Source organism: Atta colombica, unplaced genomic scaffold (assembly GCF_001594045.1).
Source record: "Atta colombica isolate Treedump-2 unplaced genomic scaffold, Acol1.0 scaffold187, whole genome shotgun sequence".
NCBI lineage: Eukaryota > Metazoa > Arthropoda > Insecta > Hymenoptera > Formicidae > Atta > Atta colombica.
In genome coordinates this window covers 3456645-3482571 of record NW_017259279.1, presented here as the reverse complement: position 1 = coordinate 3482571, position 25927 = coordinate 3456645, and the positions used below count along the sequence as shown (strand labels likewise).

Genomic DNA, 25927 nt, shown 5'->3' with positions numbered 1-25927 from the left:
CATAACTGAAACTCTGTTCAGACACATGACATAAACATTAAGCTGATCATTAATATGCATTCTACTGATAAGGACTTAATACGATTTTCAGTGAATTTGAATGTTGTGTTGAAATATCAATTTATTGCTTCGTATCAATTAATTTATCCATGTTGACCAATTTCTTGAAATATCGAAATATCGAAATTGTCTGTTATATGTATAATCTAATCGCCTCTTATTAACATAACACAATGCACATGTATATATATACATGTGCATTGTGTTATGTTAATAAGAGGCGATTAGATTATACATATAACATATATATTATGACAAAGATAAAATTTGTACTCAACATATTTTCAAATTCGATTTTTTCGAAAATAAAATTTTATTAGAAAAAAAAATCAGTGTTAATTAGATTAAAGTTTTTTAACATGTGCGAGATTAAGCAAGCAAAAAAATATTTTTAATCTGCTGCCAAAAAAATATTTTTAACAAATATTTTATGGTACTATTACCTTTCTCTCACTTTTATTTTTGGGTCAAGTTGAAAGGAATTGACGATTTCACCATAATCACACATTACTTATCTTGGATTTACAATAAATATATTAAACATAATAATTAAACATAATAATTAAAAATCGTTAAAATATAACATGTTTACAAAATTATTGTTATTACTATTGGTAAAATTCGATTTTCGATAGGTCCAATAGTTTATAGCAATAAACTTCTTTAAATGATATAATGTATTTTAATTCCAATTATTGAATAAATATAAATACGAGTTATATAAATGTGAATGAATTGTCATAAAATTTTTTATATGAAAAAATATACAACATTAATCGTTTTCGTTGTTTTTATGACGCGGAAGAAGTATACATCTATTTGCGAATTTGTTGGCGATCGGATCAGGCCGGGTTATCAAAGTCGCTTCGATCATGACGTTACTTCCTTTTTTCGTGCTACATCTTCTGCTAAGCATTTAATATAATCGCGACACATTCATAGATATTTCTAGTTATTAATAAATGCATATTAAGAAATGCATATACATATATGATAATATTTTGATAAAATATGCATTGCTTACTTTTTTTTTGTAATATAATTCTCACATAATTTAAGTATGTAAAATAAGAGATTCATAGAAAAATATGAATCTTTTTCTTTTTTTTATTTAATTAGATTCAAAATAATAATCAAAAATAAAATTTTGTCATGATAGGTTTGAAATAAATGTACAGAAAAATTATGGAGGTCCTTTAGTAAGAAACAAGTAACGTGTATATATATATTTTCATCATAGAAGTGCAGCAACATTACAGGTTCTTGTTTTCATTTCGATGTACAGATATGCGGATTATAAATTTATGGCAGTAGAAAAGGATACAAAGATGACATCATGACAAAACGAATATATGCCCTTGTTGTTAAAGGCCTTGTATATTTACAGTATTGCAATAAGTGTCGCGAGTAGTGTTGTGCATTGTACAAAAAAATGCAACCAATTATTTATCAAATAAGAATTTCTTTGATCAAATTTCTTTGCGATATAAATAGGGATAGTTTTATCGCTTGATCAAATATTTTTAAACGTTACTTTGTATAAAATACGTGATAAAATTATACAATTTAAATATATAGTAACAGCGCATTAGTTACATATATTTATACATGTATTACATTTCCTCATTTAGATAATAATCACGATTGTCTTGCACAACACTGACTGCTTGTGTATAGATATAGTTTATGAATCACGTAAATGTATATCAGAAAGTTTCAGCTCTCTTATTCAAAAATCACAATGAAAAAATAATTCATTCGAATCCTGTTTCTACATAATTATCGCTGTTTCAGCCTTAAAATGATATGATAGATATATTCGCATTTCTTCATAATTATCTATTTATCTTAAATATGAATTCTCGAACGTTGCAAGGCACCACATACTTTCCGACATAACTATTAAATTAGCATTTAAAAATCATTAAAAAAAAATTTAATTCCTTTAAATTATAATCGAAAATAAATTAAGTCTATTGCAAGTCTTTAATCTTCTGTAGTCCGAATTGAAATCATTATATTACTAAAATATCTTTATCTAGTTACCAAAATATCTTTTAATAAATATATCACACAGTTCATTACTTAATCTTTAATAGTTTATATTAAAATATAAGTCACACATTTTTAACGAAAGGAAAAAATATAGAAATGGAATAACAAAATAATAGGAAACATATGGGTGAAAATGATAAAGTACGAAGTGATTCGTTGAAAAATTATATTTTTTTCCATTCTGGCACGAATCGTAAACACAACATAATTTATAAATTAACGTACACAATCATCATCAATCATTTACACAAATTTTCGCCAGTTTCATCGTTACAAAAGATATGTTTTCGTTTGGGAATTGGAGATCAAAATCTCTTCGGAGACAAGCTTTTTCTGTGCCATGTAAATCGGAGAAAAGGGAAATGAGTTTGAGATTCACAGTATTATTTAGTCTTATTCAAGTCGAAAAATATTCGATAAATATTCCTTACAAAGATACAAATTTTTTTTTATGTAATTGAATTCTCTCTCCCTTTTTCGGATTCGGTGACGGAGTGATGATTAAGGATAAATGAATAAAATGAAAATAAGTAACGAAAAATTAATAGGAGGGGATAAAGAATGGAAATAGTGAGGAAAGAACAGACGAGACAGAAGAATAGAAAGCTTGACTCATGAACGGGATAACAAAATAAATAATAGAAGCATTAAACATGATTAATCACTTAACAACATAACTAGAGATAATAATAATATTAATAATAATTAATAATATTAATAATAGAAATAATAATAATAATCATACGAATGGCTAAACTTGTATTAATAATTACAAGAACAGGTCTGGCACGACGATCGCTTAACTGCCCGAAGACGCGTCAAACGCGTTTGCTCCTTTCTCACGTCTTTTCTTACTTAAATTACTACAGACTTATTACACAAGAGATTCTGTCAATTTAAGGCTGAATTGATGTGAGGGATAACGTCAAGTGAGAAGTCTCGATGCTCTCGTTTCAATAATCATGCCAAAGAATAAAAAAAAATGAAACAAAAAAGAACATGTTTGCGACGCATCGAAAGCTGGATGACACTTCAAAATTAATCACCCATCGCATAAATTTTTCCGTCTATAATCGTAAAGTAGACAATTTACTTTAGTAATTAATTAGTTTATAACTCGCCTGAGACGTAAGCAATTAATTAACAAAAAATACATTTGATTTGGTTTTAAACGATACATTTGGTTGTGTTCCAAAATATATTGCCAATGAAAATCTATAATGCACGTAAAGTAAATTATAGATTTTCAATATTGGCAGCAAATTTTGGAACACAGCCATTGTCCACGACACGTACTTTGACTATTATCGATTAAAGCACGAGTGAGCCTCTGATTTGACGATCTTCCCTCGCACGTCGCACCATATGATAAACACCGCTTTCCAAGCAATCGTTCGATCAAAGGGGCAAGTAAAATGGCAAGCAGAGAGCGACAATACTTTCTCTTTAATAGCTACTTACTCGTCCTCTGTGAAAACGCTTAATCGGTAGATAGGTAATTAGAAAAAACCTTGATATACAAAAATACAGAGATATATGTATCTATGCGCGTGCTACGCGTCTATCAGCGCGCGTTGATACTTTTATTTTTTTCCGACGAGGAATAGGAGACACATCGGGGAAGTACACAAATATACATACGTATAGGATAAGAATTAAGGACGAAACGATCGAGGCTGAGTAAGCTCGAGTATTATGTCGGCGCATGCTGCTCAACGAGTCACCATATAACTATTGTAAAACTATGTGGAATTGACGTTTCCGAAATGAGAGACGAATTTATTCGCAGGACCGAGCGAACAGCGAGATGAAGTTTTGTTTATTTAACGTGTATTTTAACGTGAGCATCTTGTAGAATTATTTATCGTATTTGCTTTTGTTTTCTCTCTGATCTTCATCTAGTTACATATTTATTTCTACCTTCTAAGGATTATATAGGGGAAGAATTGGTAAATAATGTCATTAACGCGTAATATATACGTTTTGTAGCTCTATTAGAAACGACATTAGCGGATTTAATCCGCCATTCACTCGGTCTGACGATCTTATCCGTACAGAGATCATGGCTTGAGTATACTTTTAGATTGTCTTCGTCGATTCACAGCACAAAGATATCCTGTCGGATTCGCCCTTCTTCGCTTAAGCACCACAACCAGTTTCGATTAATCGCGCCGCAACGACCGCTGTTCACTTACACTTAGCTTCTACAGGAAAACGTTAAAAAAAATTTAAAGAGTATCAATCGCGTCAACTTGAGCATTTGTTTATCAATAACATAACGAATTGACGCTGATGTTATCATCTCTTGCAGCATCTCTTTCGAAGTTAATACTTAATTAGCATTATTAATTTCGAGGTGAGAACAACTTTCAACTAAACTCCGTGTTCACGTACTCGAAGCCTTTCGTGAAATCATACATACTTCAAATGCATTATATAAAAAAATATTTTATCTCCCTATGAGCGCGCGGCGGCGCGAATAATTGTGATCGTAATAGTTACAATAAAACGCAATAATAGCGTCAATAATATTACTCACTAATTAACGTTATTTCTATACGCTTTATTATGCTTTAACATTCTCTCTCTCTCTCTCTCTCTCTCTCTCTCTCTCTCTCTCTCTCTCTCTCTCTCTCTCTTTCTTTCTCTCTCTCTCTCTCTTTCTCTCTCTCTCTCCTTCCCTCTCTCTCTCTTTCTGCAGGTACGAATATGTATATTTCTTTTTCACATTGTTCTTATTCTTGCGATCGGGCAATTTTAAGACTCCGCCGCTAACAAAATGTCCATCGCAAAATAATGATCGCGATTACATTTATAACTACCAATACATCACCGTTTTGTTTTCTTTTAACCTCTAGGAAGTCGAGTCTTAACAAATTTTTCGAGTAACAACAACTTGAGCAGGTTTCGGGCGAATCGACGAGGTTACCAATGGCGACTCGCTATTTACAGAAATAGACATATGAGAAAGATATTGGTAGTAAATTAATTCTCAATCAGAATAATTATCTCGTTAATTGATTTACTTCTGATTGATGTCTCGTTTTCTCTCATAATCTCTTTTTTCGACATTTTTGACAAAATTATTCTTTCATTACCAATAATTTTCCTCCGTTCCGCAAATCGCTTGACCGACAGATATGTTCTAAATAGTATAACTTTAAAACTACTTATTGAGGTCTAATAAATCCTCTACATCTCTTGTTGTATCTTCGATACAATTAATTTAATACTATAATTCAAAATCGTATTAAATTCTGAACAATTTGCGTTCCGTTATATATTTTATATATATTTTAGCTAAAGAATGAAAAAATAAGAAAAACGAAAATAACAATATATTAAAACTATGATTTCACTAGGATTTCACAGACCTCGACATGCAGTTTGCTGGGGTTGATTCGTGTGTTAATCGCGTGTCCGAAATATTCACGTAAAATTTGGCACGTATGTCGCGTCACCGACAGCCTACGTTCCAGTTTCTCCACAGTTAATGTTAAAGATTAGGAAAGTCTTTCGTGAAATGATGCGCAGAAATGATTGATTATTTACATGCACTATTATTGGATACGTGGTCGTTTTACGAGCACGATAAAAACACAATTCGATTCTAACGCCGAGCCTTTAAGCATCGCTTTGATGTATCTCCATGCACCGCGCTGCACTCGGCTGAGCAGGAATGCTTTATTTTCAGCTTGTGTGTCTTAATTTTATGCATCGAGAACGAGAAAGCGAAAGATATATAAAGAGAGCAGCTGATTAGGTGCTATATCCTTTCCATGACAATCAAGGAATCTCCGAGAACAATAATTAAGACAGTTGACAATCAAATTTGAGATCTCAAAAAAAACAAAATCAAGCTTTAAGCAATTTCAAAATTTTGAAAACTAGAATATGTATAAAAATATATATATATATTATATATTATATAATATATACATATTATACATATTATTTATATATATATTATATATAGTATATAATATATCATAAAATATTTTTATTATCTGTTTTAAATAAATTGCTAATTTATCAGTAATTTATTTATAATAGACTTATTAATATACGTATTAATATACTTTATTAATATACTTTATTAATATACAAATAGATTGCTCTCGGTTCTTCCTTGGCCGAAGTTGTAATTATAATATCATATACCGCGATGAAACATTAGGAAGAATGAAAGTACTCGAATTGCGGAAACAGAATGCGGAGGTCAAAGAAGTACAATAATACTGTTCGGCATTATTCGCTGTTAACGCGCGCGATCGCGTATGACGTATGAAGGGATAATGATTTTTAGGCAATCCGCAAAAAATTGTTAAACAAAAAGTTATTTATTTTTTAATAAATAATACAATATAATACTCACGGGAGCGAAGTTCATTTTTATCATTCAGCTCTCCATGATGCTTCCGACGTGCGAATTTAACTCTTTCGCTGAGTAGAGCATAGAGAAAATTTCAAGTTTGCAAATAAAATACAATAAAAAAATTGCAAAACGTTGCAATAAAATCACTTGAGACAATAAAGTAGAATACTATAGACTTTGTAGACAATACACTATGATATATTTTTTAATATATTTTTATTAATATATTTTTCAATTTATCATAATCATAAATCATAAATGAAAAAAGAAAAAGGAAAGAATAATTGTTAAGTTTGCATAAGCGATTAAAAATTTCTATTAACAAATTCTTTAAATGTATTGATATGATTATATTATAAATTTCTAGTAGGAAAAAACTTTAGCGAAAAAATAAAATTAACACGTCTAGCTGCAATCTTTTCCAAAAATTTAAGCTCGATCACAGACTCGTATTAGTTATATTCGTTGGGATTCTCATGAAATCGAATTATAACAGAACAAATCTTCCCTCTCGCTAATTATCTTGTTCCATCAAGATCGTGATCTCTTCAAGTATTATTTAATTTCTTCCTAACGCTCGGCTAATGTCATGGAGATGATCGAGTGACGATTTCGCTCTCTCAACATGTTCCCGCAAAGTCCTGATCGATTCGCGAAGGTACCTGAAGACCCTCGGTCGATCTTAACGCGAGATCCTCGTTGGGATCTGGATCTAGAATGCAACCAGAGTCATCCGACCGATCGTTGTCATTCAGCCTTGATAACCGCTGATGGCGCCGCCACGTTCTGATCGAAAGTGGAACATTCCTCACCAGTGAGTAAACCGGGTTCGGTCTTCGGAATAGGACCGTCCGCGCATCGATTATGGGTTTTCAGATGCCTGGTGATCATATCCCTGCGACAGGCTGCATAGGCACATTGCGGGCATTTATATGGCTTTTCGCCGGTATGGGTTCGTTGATGGGTACTAAGATGATCAGATCTGCTGAACACCTGTCGACAAACCCGGCATGTGTACGGTTTGACACCGGTATGCAGTCTCATGTGCCTTGTCAACATGTCCGACCTCGCAAAACTCCTTTGACAGACATCGCAGAGGTACGCTTTCGCTGAAGCATCATGGAGACCTTGTCGACGATGTCTGGATGCCATGTGCTTTGCCAGACGATCATGCAGACTGAACATCTGCCCGCACTCTGGACAGACATAAGCCACATCCGCGCCCGGCGCCATTTCTTCAACAACGGGTAGAACCTCCAAATTGTACCGTACCGCAACGCTCTTTTTCGTCGTGGGTGATGCAACATCGCCTCTGACTACTGGCACGCTGACAGAACCTCGCGTTACGATACCGGACGGTAGCAGCTGAAGAGCCGGTGACCTATTGGCGACCGCCGAAGCAGCCGCGGTGGATTGCAGCATCAGATTCTTCATAGAGAGATCCAATGGTGATTCTTGAGGACTTGTACTGTCACTCTCGAGAGAGCCACTTCTCGGAGGATGATTGACGACAGAAGAAAAGGAAGTGGTTGCGGCCGGAACCCGCGTTTCATCCCACCTGGACACAACATCTGAATCGGAGTGACTGCGTCCGCGGAAGATGTCGCCTGACGACGACGACAGGTACTTGGTATGCATGTACTGCTCAAATATGCTATATGTGCCGCATATACTGCTATACGTGAAGCTGGTTCGCGATAGCGGTGTCTGTAGGGAGGTCGCCGACGGCAACATCATTGCTGCCGACGCAGCCAGCGAGCACTGGTTGCACGTACAGTCAGAGTACTTGGTCGCTGACAATCGATGGTTATTTTGATAGGGGGAATAACGATGTCGATGGTGGTGATGATACGAGTAACAGTATGGTCGATGGGGATAGTGATACTGCTGACTGATCTCGTTGAATTCTTCTTCGGTTGATGTCACTGCTTCCGCGTCCTTTAACCTCAACGGTAGTTGGCCCATTACCGCGGTGGTATCCACAGCAGATCGCGAAGACGATGATCTGGGCGAGCCAAAAACATCTTCCTCTTCAGATACGGGACCGCTGCCTTCGAACTTCAATACTTCGCCTTCGGATGGCGAACTGCGATGGGCTTGCAGCGTATCCACTACCTGTTCCAGCCGTCTTCGTTTCTTGCGGGGATTCCGATGGTTACGATTGGCTGTCGCCGCAAGGGTGTTATTGTTCGTACAAGAAGGTGGTGGCGGCTTGGCCGGGCCCGGGGGCGCGGCTGCGGCGTCCTCCACGGCGCTCTCGGCCATCGTCATCGAGGATGCGCGGCACCCGCCGCTTGGGCCCCTTATGCCACCTACGACACCTTCTGCTACCACCGTACTACCACCTACCTCGTCCTGAAACAATCGAACGATGGTGATGTTGTTATTCGAAGATGCTCATGTTATTTGCGCGAATTTAAATGACTTTTTTAATCCGACGCGTGTTTAAACGGTACTTAAATAATTAAGGCAATGGACAAATGAACTAATGTTTAGATTAAATCATCATATGTACATTGCTTTATTATCATTTTTGATAAACTGCTCACACGGTACATCATTGTTGATATAATATATCTAAGATTTATTCCGTTAGTCTTACTTCGATCGAAATCTAATTTAAATTCATGTTAGAAATGATTTAAAATATGTGGTTCTATCTCGAGAGAGAGAGAATTATATATCCAAGATATATAATTTTAATCAGACACAAATTAATTTTCATGAGAAATAATTTCCAATTATATGTTATTATAGGTTGACATTTGAGCGCCACTGAATTAGATACTATTTTGTTGGCGCAATGTTGTTGTTAACAACATTAAACAGCTAATGACAGTAATTGACATATCGTCGCAACATTTAAATGAGGTTTAGATTCACAGATACTAATAAACTATGACTTCATAAATAATACATAATGCTATTTATAATAGCGCTAATGTAAATACAACAGGGTTAATGTGATGTTCCGATAGATAAAATTTAATCAATACATGTTTAATTTGATCATGTATTAGGAATAATATTGATTACAATGAATAATATGAAAATTTACATATATTTTTGCTATCGTAAGCACGATACTTAATAAATTAACAAAACATATTAAAAATAAAAAACTTAGTGACTGTCTCTGTTAAAATAGAATAGTACGAATAGGTTTTATTATACTTTTTACGATGAAAGATTTTTTTCATTATGATATGATATAAAATTACATACGAATATTATAAAATAAAACATCGATTTTGTGCATCAGTCCTTTCAACATCATGAAACATGATTTGAGGTTAAAAACAAATAGGTTAACATTTATTTTAAGTATTTATTTTAAATATTTTTACAAAAAATACTTGAGACCGACAAAAATCAAGCGATTGTTTGCATATAAATTATAATTTGTTGTCTTACCAATTCTACAAGAACAGGTATTGATGTGCAAAACTAACAGGTATAGACTGAGTGAGCCTAGCCTCACAATCAGAACGACTGATAATCGAGGTAATGGAGGTCTTCTGAAGAATGGAAGAGACGGTGAAAAATCGCCAAGTCGTAACGAGACGCGATTAGAATATTCGTTTTTGTGCCACAATATTGACTGATCATTTGTCATTAACGCCGTGGCCGCCATTAAAAGCCGAGAGACGATCAGGGCCAATCTCCCCTCTTGTTCCGAGCGTTACTAGCATTTGTGGCGACTTATAGCTATGACACAAGAAATGAAGAACTAATATTTAATATGGCTGTCATATGGAAATCATCGTTTCCGGTCGACATCTTTATCGCCATATAAGCATATGGCTGCGTTCATTATAGACGTTCACGTATTTTAAGCGCTTGTAATCAACATTCTATCTTTATCAAGCTTGAAAAAGAATCCACATAAAAATATACTACTAGTATTACTATTAGTGCAGGAATAAATTCGCCTCACTGTTCCTTGCATTTGTATTTAAATCATTATATGTATTACAATAGTGTACTTAACAATGCCACTACTCGTTCCAACAATGATATTATTGATATTAATAGTGACATTGCTCGTCCCAACAGTAGCACTTGTACATTACTACAATACTACACTACTGCACTAATAGTGTCACAACTCATCCCAGTAATGATACTACTAGTAACACCAACGCGAATTTATAATTACACTTTTACACTACTAGTCATAAGTAGTATCATTACTCATACCAGTAGTGACATTACTAGCAATGACACTAGTAGTATATTTTTATGCGGGAAACGTAGCCACACATAGCAACACCAAGCAACACATAACAAATATGAAGATAAAAAAGCCGATCGGAATGTGCCGGAAACGATGATTGAATATTAGTTCCTCATTTCTTATGACATAGCTATGGGGGCGCCACAAATGCTGGTAACGGAAAAACCATGGCAGCTTGGTGGCCCTCGATCGCCTCTCGATGAGATTGTGCTCGATCACGTGCCGATTATCGGCGATGCAGCCCCGTTTCGGCTGCATCCGCGACTAACGGAACTTTTTTAACGTTCTCGATAAAAGAATTTCGATAAAAGAACCACTTTGTAAAAATAGAAACAGCATCATTATTTATGGATGACAAATAGCGGGCCAATCGTTATTAAGGAAATTAATTCGAAATGGAAAAGATCCGTCCTGAACTAATTTATTAATTCGAATTCTATTACAATGTTATTTCGTTTTCAAAAGTAGAGAAAATTGAGTATTTTTGACGAAGTGACAGACGAATAATAATTGTGTTCTATTGGCTGAACACAGAATTTCCGATTGGATCTCAATTCTCATGAATGTGGGATTTTTTAAATATTTATTTTAATCCACTTAATGTGTTATGTATATATGAATTACATTGTTCGTCTTGTCCGACATGACAACGGCACTTTGTCATAAGACCGCGCGATGTAACTCGAGAGATGTATCCGCTGAATATTTGAAATTTAAATCGCGAATATAAGCGTATAAATCAACGGATAGACAACCGATGACTGGCATTTAATATCACAATTTTTTTTTATAACATGGGCGAATTTTTGTTATGCGATACTCTAAATTTAATTCCAGAAATCTCATGACTGTTCTTATCTGCTCTTTTAATAATAAAAATTAAAAAATCAAGAAAATCCTAGAGAAATGTATTGTATAATGGTTTGCGATGCAAACCATTATACAATGTCATATTATCGTTGTATCAATTAATTAATTATATACGTTACATGAATTTTAGGATTTTGCGCCGTCTTAATCAATAGTGTTAAAAGTTCTAAGGCGTATCAGATTAAAATAATAGATTAATTTTTTGTTTCTCAAATAAAACTATCAAAAGGAGAAATGAAATTTGAAATAAGAATTAGAATTTTTCTGTTTTACCGATTGAATGCGTCATTGAATAGAAGAAATCAAATGATGTGTCTTTTCAAAACCAGTACATGCAATGACAATCAATGCGACGGTATCTTGGCGCCACGTGTGCGTGCATAATCTTGATTGCAGGTCCGCCTTTGGTCTCGATAGCACGTCACGGTCGTAGAATAGAGATTTTGCTCGACTTCATGGAAAAACGCAGTACGTCGCGTCGTGGACGCGGATGCGGAGAATTGTCCAACGGTTTTCCAGCGGCTCCAGCGTGCTGCATACCGACGCGTACGTGCGTAGTGCGCCGTTTCGAGACCGATCTTCGCGAGCAGCCCCGCTTACCTCCAATGAATACCGAGAAATCCGTTCACGGAGAAACATGTGGATTCCTGACCAGAATCTCGTGGCAGCCGGAGACGGATACCGATAGTCGCTTAAATGACAACGCTTAAGTGATTTAACGCGACTGAATCGCGATTTATTCTATAGTCCACATGCGTCCTTCAACTTTGCACCGGAGCGTCCTTGGGATTCTAGAATAAGGACTTGTTGTTGTTGCATCTTTGTTGCACAAAAAATTGCTTTATGCATTCAAAAGTCTTCTATGTTATTTTCTTAAAGAGGCAAGATGAATATGAGCTGGCTAGTGATTATTTTTATTAGCTAGATGACAACTTTTATTGGACATGTTTAGTGGCATCGCAGAAAAAAAACGTGCATTCGTAGGTTGCTATTGAATAAAGTGTTTGGTTAGATGTCTCCTTAACAAAAGTCATATTTATGTCTATTTATAGATTATATCTATTTATAGATTGATCCTTGTGTGGCTTGATTACAAAACCGCATGAAAAAAAGAGAAAGAAAGAATAGATATATCTAAATATCCACTTTATGGAATAGCGCTTCGATTAGAAAAGAATTCCGCAGTGAATCTTGTTTGACAGTGTTTGGCGCATTTCGGTCCTTTCTTCTTTGCTATACTATTCTTTTATTCTTTTCGGCGCCACTTGTCCTATTCTTCGCCACCTTCATTCGCGAAGAGAAAAGATTTCGATGATCGATCATAAAACGTAAAGGGAACTCATAAACGAAGTGAAAAGATATGAGAACGTAAATGTCGAGAACAGGTCCCCTAAAGAGGATGGTGTGGGCGTACTTAGGCGCTACCTTCCTATCCCTTTGATTTCTTTTTATTTCCCTTCGGTTAGAACCGAGAAGTATCTTTCTTTTCTAGAAAGTCTGTTGCGATATTTCATTATTTCCTTCATCTCCCTTACTTTTTTCCATTGAAATTATCCTAAGCCAATAAAATGCACGTCAAAAATAATCTTATTTTACATTCTACCTATTTAAGAAATTTTGCCTCAATCAAAATTAAAAAATTTAAGTACAAAGCTTTCAAATCTGAAAGTGTATATATGACGATCAAAGATTTTTAAAAATAAAAGAAAATACTGATTTTAAGATTATAATGAAACATTAATGAAACTCAATTTCTTTTTGTGAAAAGAAGGAGACAAACTGCAGTTTGATGTAAACGAAATACATTCGTATCGATAGAATGTAAAATAGATATTGCTATCTATGATTTGATACATATGTGATGATTCGAAGATATGAGTTTGCAAGAAAACGTAGCGGAGATCATCGGTGAAGAATTCCAGCAGGAATGCCCTCGGGCAGGCACCTGTAATCGTGGCTCGACGAGAGAAACAGAACAGGTTGAGACGTGGGCGTGGGTGGAGCGCTTGATCTTTCTCTCCCGCACGATCTGCCCATATACTGGCCGCTGTGCCACGGCAGTGATGGGTATGATTAACGCACGAGCTTTCACTGTTTCTTGAAGATTAATAGAATATGCACAAAAACATTTACATTTTTTTAACAAAAAATTTTCTTTGTTGAAAATTGTCGCTTTATGCTCTAATAAAAAGATACAGTTACATGAAAGATAATACCTAAAAATGAATTTTATCTTAGAATTTTTTGTGACTTATCTTATTGTATAATATTATCGTTCCAAGTGTAGTTAAAAACTTCATTTCAACACCGCAGTTATTATAGCATCTTTTGATACAATTTGCTGCACCATTAATCATCATTTCTAATTTTATTTACCTAGACAGTTAAAAAATTCATTAAACTAGATGTAATTAAGTAAATCAATTTAAAAAAGATATAGCATAAGTTTATGAAAAAGAAATTTGAATAACATCATCTTCATAAAAAACTACATAAAAACAAATGTATGTAATCATGTCGAAAATTCACAAATGTGAATGTGACTCGTGCCTTTCGCTATTGGCTGTTCATCCGCCGTTCCTGCTACGGAAAGGAAGAGCGGCCTTAAGGCAGACAGATTCACCGCGGTGGCGGTAGGACTCTGGCGAATTGCTACCAAAAAACCAGACGGGCTACCGAAGGGAAGCCGGTGGTTGGTATCTATATAGGCTACGAGTTAGTGAAGCTGCGACCATCCGAGCGTATCTTCCCGTGAGGGCGAGGTCCGCAAAAAAGAATTAGAGGAATCGAGACGGCCGGCGATCGAAGGTCGACGATCTGTCTCGACGAACGAGCGTTCGTTAACCATTAGGCCTATCTGAAGCATTGGCCGATGGCTCGTCTAAGAGACTGACAACGTATATCAAGCCTATACCAGTAGCAGAGGACTCGTTCGCCACGCACACACTTTTCCGCAGAACGGGTTGCAGCAGCACGCCACTTTCCTCATTCTGTTTCTTTTTTTCCCCCTCGCCTCTTTCTCTCTCTTCCTTTCTCCATCTACCGTTTAACTCTTTTTCTTCATTTTTCTCTTCTCTACGATGTATTTCTCCCTGATGCGGTTCTTTGCATCCGTACGATGCAAAGAAGTCACTAACTCGAGCGTCCGTCGCGCGACAGATTTTATCGTTGGTGGAAAATTACAGGTTATCGAGAGGGTGATTAATGGCCCTCCCCGCTGCATATTGGACAGTAATTAAATGCGTGGCAATTTGTGCACCGTGCAGATATAGTGTGTACCCATTCACGGCACGACTGACAGGCCAACTAGACCGATTTAAAATTTTACGAGACGAACGAGGCGTACGCGCGCGCGTTCGTTTATCTTTCTCTACGTCTTCCTTGATTCTCATCGACCCATCTTTTTCTCTGACGAAGATGCCGCCATGACTTTCTGTCTTTTTTTTCTCGTGGTGTGTATTTACGACGCGATGCATATAAAGTGTAGCAAAATTGCTCGGTGATTTTGATTTTGTACTTTTTGACGGAAACGAGAGAGGCCCATCATATACATATTCTGATCCCTGTATGAAAAAAAGCAATCAATTCGGCGATAAAAATACATAAATAGCTAGTAAAAAAGATTTAAAACATTCGACGATGCACATCGAATGTTTACAATTTTTCATTATATTTATAATTTCATATAACTATTATATTATAAACCTAACTGATATGCAGATATAAAAATAAAATGCGTTTATTCATATATCAAATTCTAAAAAAAATCATGTTAAATCATGTAATGCAATTTTTCTGGAGATTCGGGAGTATTTGAAAGTAACTTCGTTCATTCTATAGAATTTCATTCTATAGAAAGAATCGTAATGGATATGGAAGGAGTCGCCAAGAGTCTCCTCCATTAAATAACTTCCACGAAAAGATGTCAGCCTGAGATGCGGTTTTTGCGTCTGCGATAGCGAGGCGGGACTTGGCGCTCGTAGGCAGGTAGGTATAGAGCATCGTCGTCCTCGACTCTTACGATCTAGTTAGCGCGATCCATCGATCCGATTGGCGTGTAATCGATCGCCCTCGTCTCTATAAGGGGACGGGCTAGAATTCGCTGAATCACACTGCCTTCGAGACAATTTGCCGATATGATAACGCCCTGTTTCCTCTGACTTCACTTGTTTACGGCAATATCCAGCATTATGCATTATTAAATACGACATTAATTCCGTGTTTTTCAATTTAATGAATTGCATTATACATACAAGTGTAAAAAATATCTATCTGCATATTATTCTCGCGCTATATTAATTCTTTACTAGGATTTCCAGTTTATCAAATATGATAGAAAACGCCAACACGGAAGTTATTGACTGTTCGAATAATACAATATATATTCTTTATTAAATCAATTTATTTCAGATATGATTGCGGGCCGACAATTTTTCGGACTTTCAACATAATCTGAAACGCTAATAATCCCTAGTAATTTCTAGTTTAATCGTATCTTTTTATGTTACGTGTATCATGATTTAGTTTACGCTGGAGATATTTTTGTAAAAGTTGATTCATTGCTTAAATTATATTTTAGCGATTGATTTTAAAATTTACCCCGAAAACTGACAGACTTTAAAATAAAATCAAATTTGTAATATATGTTTGATCCTTAACATTAGAAGTACCGAGCAATCATTATTAATAGTTTCTTTTTTTTTTCAGATTAATATTATATTTCTTGTTTAAAACATATGATTCTAAAATTTTTTACTTTTCAATAATTATGTTTTTACATTGATGAAATATTAGATTTTTCATTACTTTTTTAATTTTTATAGTAATTTATTCACTTGCTCCTTTTAGTGAATAAAAAACGATGCTCTTCTAGTGTCTACATAATTACGCTAAAAACTATCTTTATCGATTCTCTAACGATGTTTTTATGAAACTTATAAAAGATTTTTACAATATACTTCCATTATTCATTTGTCACAGTTCCGAAATGTCTATCAAGCTTTCCGTCATATATACTCTGCGATCTTTCAGTCAACCGAAACATATCGCAATGCCACGCTGTTCTGTCGACATTAAGACGAGTTCATTTCGACGGGCGCATAATCCGATTATCCCGGCTTCTCATTCGGTCACGTTTTCCCGGCGCCGCGCCGCGTTCGCATTTTATTCTACGACATGCATCTCCACCTGGCCGTCGCCGCAAAACCCGCACGTTCCATTATGGTGCGTAGACGCTCGACGCATATACTCCCTCGTTTCATTTCCTGAGGTGCAGACTCTAGATATATCTAAATGCCGCCGCGCCGCGAAAGCCAACTCATTCTCGCGAGACGATATTATTTCTCTGTTCCCATTGCCGAGTCGAGCCGTTCATGGAAGGGAGACGACGATCGAAGAGAGGAGAGCCAAACGAGGCAGTCTGAAAATACGCTCCTGAAATTATCGTTATCCACCGAGGGATCTCCGCGGCCGCGAAGATCGTCGAGTCGTTAGTCAGTCGGTCCCGCGATCTCGAGACCCTCTCCGAGTGCAAAGAGAAAGAGAGAGAGAGAGAGAGAGAAAGAGAAAGAGAGGTGCACTGGTAATTAAACTCTCGCGCGACTTTGCTTGCCGTCGTTCGTCGGCCAACGTCGTTGGCTTTTTACGGTTTGCACCTTGCAGGCCGCATCACACGAGAGAAAGAGAGAGAAAGAGAGACGCGACGCATATGTCGGCGCCTTACGGGCCAGCGTAAAACTGGCTGGTAATCATTAACAACTTAGCGCTCTCTCGACGAAAACCAAAGAGAGCCTCGGTGCACCTGAAAAAATTTATATGTGCGTATAAAATATTCCAGAACACTCAACCTCTTTGAATGACGAATTTTTTCAAAAAGAGGCTGTCAGAGAGGCTGTTACATAATTATATATTTTTAATCAATAATAAGTGTCTGACAAACATTGTAAATATATATTATTTATATGATATTTTTTAAATATTTAACTCGATGTATATATAAAATATATTTAAAGAATAAAATTCAAAATTGAATCTTATTCTAAAACGAGATGGTTTTCATTTCAAAAATAGAGTTCCACAGTAAATCACAATTTAACTTTATTATATACGAAGCCTATGAATAGAGATGGATTGCATTCCGATCGAACGAGTCATGAGGGTAAATTATGAATATATCAAATTAAACTTTACATGAATAAATGCAATTAGATTATCGCGACGATTTGTGCATCTAACGAAGTAAAAATGGCCGAGTCTGTGAGGATACATGGCAGGCACACATAAGTTAGAATATACGTCTGCAATGACGACAATGCGATGGTGGCGGTGACGTCCGGACGTCGACAAATAAATAGTCAATTTATTTAACATTTGCTCCTGTTCGCTATTCGTGCAATCGATTCCTTTGCGTCACGGCATTAAAGTGTTCCGCGAACTTATACCATTGACAACGCAATATGAACAGCATCGTTTATAATAGTGCGCGCGATTTATCGCGTGTCATTACGGTACGCACCGCGAGCCGTAAATATCAAAAGCGCACTTGCTACCGAATTACATAAAATGATCCGCGAATAGAACATAGTGCGAGAGCAATGATACGAGCGTGGAAAATAATTTAGTATCAGCTGTGCGTAAAATCAAGAAACATTGATTCTTTACACACAAGTGCGCGCGTAAAAACACACATAACTCGCTTCTTGAGTTGTTAAACGCCACGTACTCGGATATCCTTACATGAATCACGAGAAAGTATCACTGTCTGATTACATTGACATAAATATTCTACCTGACCATCTGATTAAAAATAAAAAACATATGACGAAAATATGAGTCATACAACGTAAAGATTTTTCAATTTTTGTATCTATTAAAATAAATCTAATAAATTTTATATGATTACACAACTTCGAAAAGAATCTAAAATTTAGTTTTCATAGAAAATGCTTCATTCCGATATAATAATATTCAATAATATAAAAGCAATACTTTAAAAGGAATAAATCTCGCAAATGGAATGCACTTCTTCAAAGCGTATTCCAATCCGAAAAACATTTGAAATGCAAGGCACAGTGTTATATATGCGTGTGAAACTGTCTCAATGCTGCATCGAAAGAGTCATGGCACTGCAGTGCAGCAGGACTGCAGCAGGCTCCGAAATGTAGCGCAGTATGCAGTTGTATGCGGTCACGGAGGTTCTTAGTTGAGCCAGAAAAATGCAATAACGAGCTGGGAATTTGCAAAAGAATTTGACAAGAGCGAGATAGAAGTTGTAATAATTGCACGGCTGTAATACTATCCGCGAGTGATATGCAATTATATCAAACTGACAAAGTTTAACTACGCATGTATGAACGAGATGGCATTTATCGCAATAATTACATTTTAACTTTAACGATAATATCTGATAAAAGCGATAAGAAAGAATATTATGAGTCAACGGTCAACATTTTACATTTTTGACGCCAAGAGTTGTAACGTCGTTCACGAGATGGTTTGGTATAGTAAATTGCGATCATTAGCATGGCGATTATTGATAAGATAGGCAGCGTAAGTAGACGTGAAAATAATCGACTAATTTGAAAGAGTGATATAATGAAAACTATATGTATTTTATGAGATAACATTTCATTTGATAAAATTGATTTTCCGTGAAATTTCTGAAATGCATATGCAAAGTCAGAACAAAATAACGAAAGATATTAAATTTCATATTTTACACATTTTTGAAATATAATATAATAATTTTAATTTCAATATATAAATTAATATTTCGTTAAAATTTTATAAAAAGTAACAATGATCTTTTATTAAATTTTAATTTTTTTTAAAAATATTTTTAAAAGTTTTTTCAAAACTACTTTTTGAATGTGATTTTAAAATATAATTTTTCTAACAAGTAAGTTTGTAAGTTAACCGATGTTCTAAAATTGATAATAAGGCAGCTCTGCGCTATATATACATAAATGCAAGCAATCGTAACGGCTGTTACAGTCTATCCTAACCACGGTATTCGTATGGCGGACGTTATCGTGTAATTGCGGGTTAATTCGCGGCTGGCAGGCGACAGAACGTACAAGGCGTGGGCGATTCCTTAGGCCTGTCTCGTTTTGTCGTTTCGCGTAGCTGCACGCAATCGCATTCGCCAAACGACAGAGACATCCTAGTAGTCTCTTGGAATCTTCGTCAAGTGCTCGTTGAACATATTTTACGCTTCGTCGCGCGAAACCGACGATTGTCCGTGCAATAATTTACATGGAAATCAGGCACGCGAAATCTAGACTCATTTACAATGCTTGAATTTAAAGAAAGCAAAGATAGATAAGATTCATTGGACATGTGAAAATTATTTTTTTTTGGAAAATATTTTTTGAATAATACTCGATTTTTTTTTAATTTATCAAAATTATTTTTCTGCTATTTCGTAAATAACATTGGAAAAAAAGCTACGTATTTTATAATAATTTTAATTTTTAATCGTTTATATTATTAAATTACAGTTATTTCATGATATGTCTATATTTTGATCAATTATGTAGTAGAGATAAAGAGAGTTTTGTTTTTCGGTAGAAATTAATGCAATTATGGTTGTATGTTATATTTTCGAATATATATTTCAGTATTGCGTTTATAAATGAATTTAAATAAATGAATAAAGTTTTGTTGAAATATCTTTTGTTTATGTATGATATTTAAATCGTATTTAATTGCAAGATTTTAATTATTTTAGTACCATCCGTTTAGAGATAAACAGACAAGAGAAACACAGTTAGCTAATCCGCATTCTCTCCGTTGCGTCACGACCCGCAATGCAGAATTCTAGATACGCCAATAAATTCTAGCGAAGGAAATCCTTTAAAACCGACAACACGTCGATCTCGAAGCTGGGACATCGAACGTAGCTCAATCGCTTATTCGTGGCGCGTGAATGTTCATTCGTTCGTTTGATTAAAGAGGAACCTTTTCGAAAAGATTATATGTAAAGGAAAAGGAGGAATCTGAAGAACGAGTGGCACATAGAAGAAGATTCCACGGAGCGATGCACTCGGATGCACGAATAGATTCTAAGTTCTCGGTGTCAACGGCATAAGGTCTTTCCTCCGGGTTATAAGCGCTACACATGCGTATGTACACGTAATGTATGTATATTCATGTGCGTGAATGTGAGTTTGCAAAGAGAGATCAGCCTCGGATAGGTCGGGTCTCTTTGGCTGTGGCAGGTATAGGCCGTATGCCTTAATAGAAACACCCACGCCCTCATTATGCGGATATCATAAACATTCGCGGCGGACTCGCGATCTCCCGTATGCAAATATCATCGACCTCCCTCGTTCCCTTCTATTTGCCATTCTGTCCCGTACTGCAGTTTGCACGCGATCACGTAAAACGGCAGTCTGCGTCGGATCTAAAGGTGCTTGCTCCTTTTCAGTCGCACACAGTTTCCGTATCTTGATCTTTGATGTTGTCATTACTTTACAGTTGCAATTTTTTTTACTCGGAATTATTTATCATACTTTATTCTTATTTATAAATTCAGAATATTTTAATCTATCACTTCAACTTGCTTGAAATAATAGATTAAAGAAAATTAAAGAAAAGCATTTTCTTTAATTTGAAAAACTCATTATTAAATAATTAGTATCTGTAATAATATTCCTTAGTAATAATTATATATAATTATATATAATTTTAAAGTTTTAATGATCTTCTAGTCATTACAGAAATATTAAATTCAATTTCTGTCTATTTTTTTATATTTGCTTGTGTTAATAAATTAATTAAGAATTGTTATAAAAGAACGTTACAATATCTCAAAAAATGCATGTGTCGTCACATGAGACAGTATTATAATACATAAAGAAACACAAAAGAAAAGATCACGGCCAATGTACGAAGGGCCTGAGGTGACTCATTTTCGCGGAGAGTTGAATTACGGACTACCGGATATGTGGTTGCTGGTAAATGGATTTCCGCTATAATTCTTATTATACGCGCGAACTTCTCGCGTGTATACAAGACCCAAATAGAGAAATGCAAAGACATGCTTATAAAAATATTTAATACGTTATAACATTTTTCATGCTCTTATCGGCATTTAATTATTTCAAAGTATATATATATTTAATTAAATATATGAATTTTTCCATAAATCTTTTTTTTATCAAGATTTGATTCATCATAGTTAACAACTAAAGATACATGTAAAATTATAAAATTCTAAAAGTATAGCTATAAGTTATAAGTTATAATATTATAATTGATCAATTATGTTTTAATATATATTTGCGGAAATAAGAGTAAAAAAAGAATCTCTTAACTAAGTAAAGATCTGTAGCTTTATAATGCAATGGATTTAGCTTTTTAATGCTTGAATTTCAATTTTAAACAAGCATCTCAGAATTAACAATCTTTTGAAATATGCGTCTCTCTTACAAAGTCGTGTTGTGCTGTGAGGCGAGAAATCGCAGCAGCACTGACAATTTAGTCGCATGTGGCATGCAATCGTCACGGTACACGAGCGCGTAGTCAGCGATGATGAAGAGAGGGACATGCGTACTTCGTCTTAACCGTCAAGGAGTATTTCCACCCGCGCCATAGGCGCGATCGCGAGAGATTCGCGTGAATACGAGATAGAGAAAGAGATATAGAGAAGAGATGGGAGCGGGAGAAGGAGGATGAACGAGAAGAAGGAGAATAGTAATAAGCTGGCGCACGATGATGAGTGGCCGGCGTAAATTAGCCGACACGTAAATTAACCACCCCCGATGAGACGCCGACGAATAACGGCACGCACCAGAGGGGCAGGCGCGATATCGCACCGGCTCGAGACACCACAGGTTCGAGGTTTCTTGTAAAAAAAAGGGTTGCTTAGCAGCAACTGACCCTGGGGCCTTTAATGAACGTCGCGTGCCGAGCGCGAGAGTGCCCTTACTTTGCTCTCGCTTTCTTGAACATTATCCATGTTCCTCATATTAATGGTCTACCGTTGGTAACAATGATATGAATTATTTGTATGGAGCGTCTACAAATAAATACTGACTATTTATTGCCGAGCATCGGATCATAAAAAATTTACTTCAGCTTTATAAACGGATTGCCGTGGTATAAACTTTAATTCTTTGCCATTTTATGTTAAAGGGGACGTCCAACAAGATTTACTGATAATGTTATATATAATTTGTCAAACACTTGAAACATTAATAAGTAAGCATTAAAACTGTGTGTGTGTGTGTGTGTGTGTGTGTGTGTGTGTGTATACATTGCGTGAGAATTAATTAATTACTAAAATGTATAAATATTAACATTGTAGTTAAATTATAATCACAATTATGATTATTAAAACAAGATAACACTGAAAAAAGAAGTGTTTAATTTTAAGATATTAAAATGTTTTAGTTTTAAAGTAGACAAAACACTACGTGTTTGGATTTAAAATACGTTTAGTGTTTTAAATCCAAACAGTGTTTTATCTATTGAAAACGTTTAGAACTAAAATATTATTAAGTGTCTAAAACACACACACACATACAAACAAAAATAAAACACATTACTTTTCACAGTAAAGTACTCAATATTTAATATTGTTTTCTTGCTCAAAATATTCCTCTTTTTTTTACATAAAATCAGATATTGTAAAATAATTTTACATAAAATTAAATAAAATCAGTTTTATCGATTATCATTCGTTTCTTTCTCTTTCTCAATGTATTTTTTTCTCACAATTCAAGAAACAAAACTCTTGATACATGTACATGCAAAAAATTCTACTATGATCGTTTAAGTCATAACCAGTTTATGCATTAAAATTCTCTTCACTCTACAACTTTGAATGAATCAACCAAATTATAAGAATACAAATATCAATAATTTAATGAATCTTGTATAAATTTTTTCAATCACATTCAAGAGGAAATTATTAAAATTTATGCTTCTGTTGTATAATGTCATACCAAATGCAATCTCATTAAATCTAAGAATTTTACGCGAATGCTCTTCTGACAACTCGGGAGGGGGGAGGGGGGAAAGTAGTCTGAATCTTTCCAACAAACTTAATCGCTAGTCTATCGCGTTCTAATTTAAAGGTACTTCTCTCCGCATTCGCAGGAGTAATATCTCTCGAAGTTGCAAAGGTAAAGTCAAGAGCACGCGCCGCGTAAGATCCGAGTCACCAATTAAAACTGCTTGAACTGACGGCGAGTACAATTAATTAACGTGTCGGCAGTCGATGCCGTGGCTCTAATGATACCAAGAGACCTCGCAGCCGACGGAAACAGAGAAACAGGCGCGCTTATAAGCCCAAGATAGGAATTAGAGCCGTTCACGAGCTCGGGCTTGCGAACCGCCCACCGCCTCTTTTTTTCGCTGCCGTCTTTGCAAACAGCATCCATGCTTGGCGATATCATTATAATTAAAAGCGACCGTCTCTCGCGAGAGCAGGTGTCGATCTAACGATTATAAAATCGCCATTCGAGAACGCAGTAGCGGCGGTGGCACGAAAAATTGGAAAAAAATCGGCCGGACACGCCGATCGGAGTGTTGCATGCTGATCGCGCGTGTTTATCGGTTTTCCTTCTTGCAAGAAGGCGCGCCTGCCGACTGGCTACTCGGTCATTACGTAGCGTAAACGCGAGGTTTGCTTATTATACGAATTCGCGACGGAGTGGTTTTTTTCTTTCGTCGAAACATCACGCACTCGCCGCGTACGCACTTCCCGTGTTTGATCGCCGCATTCCTGCAAGCGCGGCCGCGAGTCGAAACGTCTTCAACTCGAGGACATTATTTTTGCATCGGAAATTATCATTTTCTTCTCTATTACAGAATAGAAATAGAAAATTGAATAATAAATCTAATGGGATATTCGGAAAAATAAGAATCGTTCAAAGCAATAAACATTTTCGCTTTTAATATTCTCTCTAGTATAATAATGATACATTTATAAACATGCATAAAAAAACATTTTTGTATTAAAAGTTAAAATTGTTATATCGAAAAAAATTTTCTAAATCTAAGTAATTTTTTTTTCTTGAGTGAAAGTAAATATATGTTACTTTTATTACAAATAACATATATTTACATTTAGTAAATATTTACTTGCAGTAAAAAAATGTTTACTTGAAACTATTCAAGAAAAAATTACTTAGATTTAGAAAATTTTTTCTTTAGTGTAAAAAGAATTTATGAGTAAATAAAGGAATGTATAAATTAACAAATAATTACATTATTTAACATTATTTAACATTCCAATCGCTTTAAGTACGTGCGGAAATTATAATCAAATTTTAAGCGGGATTCAAATCGATCGATGGAATGAGCGTCGAAATGCTTTACGGAAACCTGATATCGTATCGAAATACATGGCCCATACTTTATTCAAACGCCTTAGCGTTTACTAATGTTTCCTACGACAAAGGCATAAAATCGCGAGTAGCCACGTATATTATGCAAGAACGAGATTTGTGCGGCGCGCGAGCAAGACTGATAACGCGACGGGCGAGGAAAAATGAGAATGCAGAGCGGGTTGTTTTTACATTCACGTGCGCGTCGTAGCGAGACGGTGAAATTACAGATGCTAAGCAGAAAACGTGAACAAAATATGTGCCTGGTCATTATCAGAAAATCGCCTCAATGATGAACATTTTTTCTCAAAATATTTTTAATCGAATAAATTTTGATATATTTTCGATATTTCATTATGAATACTTTGACAATTAAACTTGAAATTTTAGCTGTGATTGTCATATATATAAAACCAAAAGGAAAAACGAGTTCTTTCATGTTAATGTTTCTTTCAATTTAGTTCATCCAAAATTATCATTTAAGTCCTTTTTAAAGTAATGCATTCAACTTTTATTAAAAGTTTAATTTCACGTTCATCAAAAAATGTTTTATTGAACTATTTATCAGTGGTATAATCATTCTAATATGTGTATGTATGTAAACAATAAAAAGAAGACAGGAAACTTGAATTAAAAAAGAATGATCAGAAGAGAAATTCTCTATGTAGTCGATTTTTGCGACTTTTTAATGATATTATACAATACTCTTTCTTATCTAATATCAAATATCATTACCATTATATAAATGATTGTTATTGATCAAATTCTCGTATTAAAAATTAAATATTAAATTTCAAGATTTCAAATTTTCTAGATTTTTAATATCGAATATCTTTTTTTAGAATATCAAAAAGATACATTTGATGCGAGAGATATCAAAATATTTAAAAAATAATTAATTCTTATTACTTGGAAACGTTTGCGGTAATGCATTATAATTGTCAAACTTTGTACATTACTAGTTATATCAATCAATTATATGAAATCAATTTATCT

At 35.1% G+C, this 25927-nt stretch overlaps 1 protein-coding gene across 1 annotated transcript in view; it reads right to left on the bottom strand.

The window, feature by feature from the left end:
- Nucleotides 1-7001: 7001 nt before the first annotated feature.
- The window catches only part of LOC108686499, a 101963-nt gene continuing 83037 nt past the window's right edge, over nucleotides 7002-25927 (bottom strand). The window contains exon 4 of the mRNA XM_018191838.1: nucleotides 7002-8845. Within this exon, the coding sequence (XP_018047327.1) occupies nucleotides 7238-8845 (1608 nt within the window). The 3' untranslated portion in view covers nucleotides 7002-7237. The remainder of the gene's footprint in view (nucleotides 8846-25927) is intronic.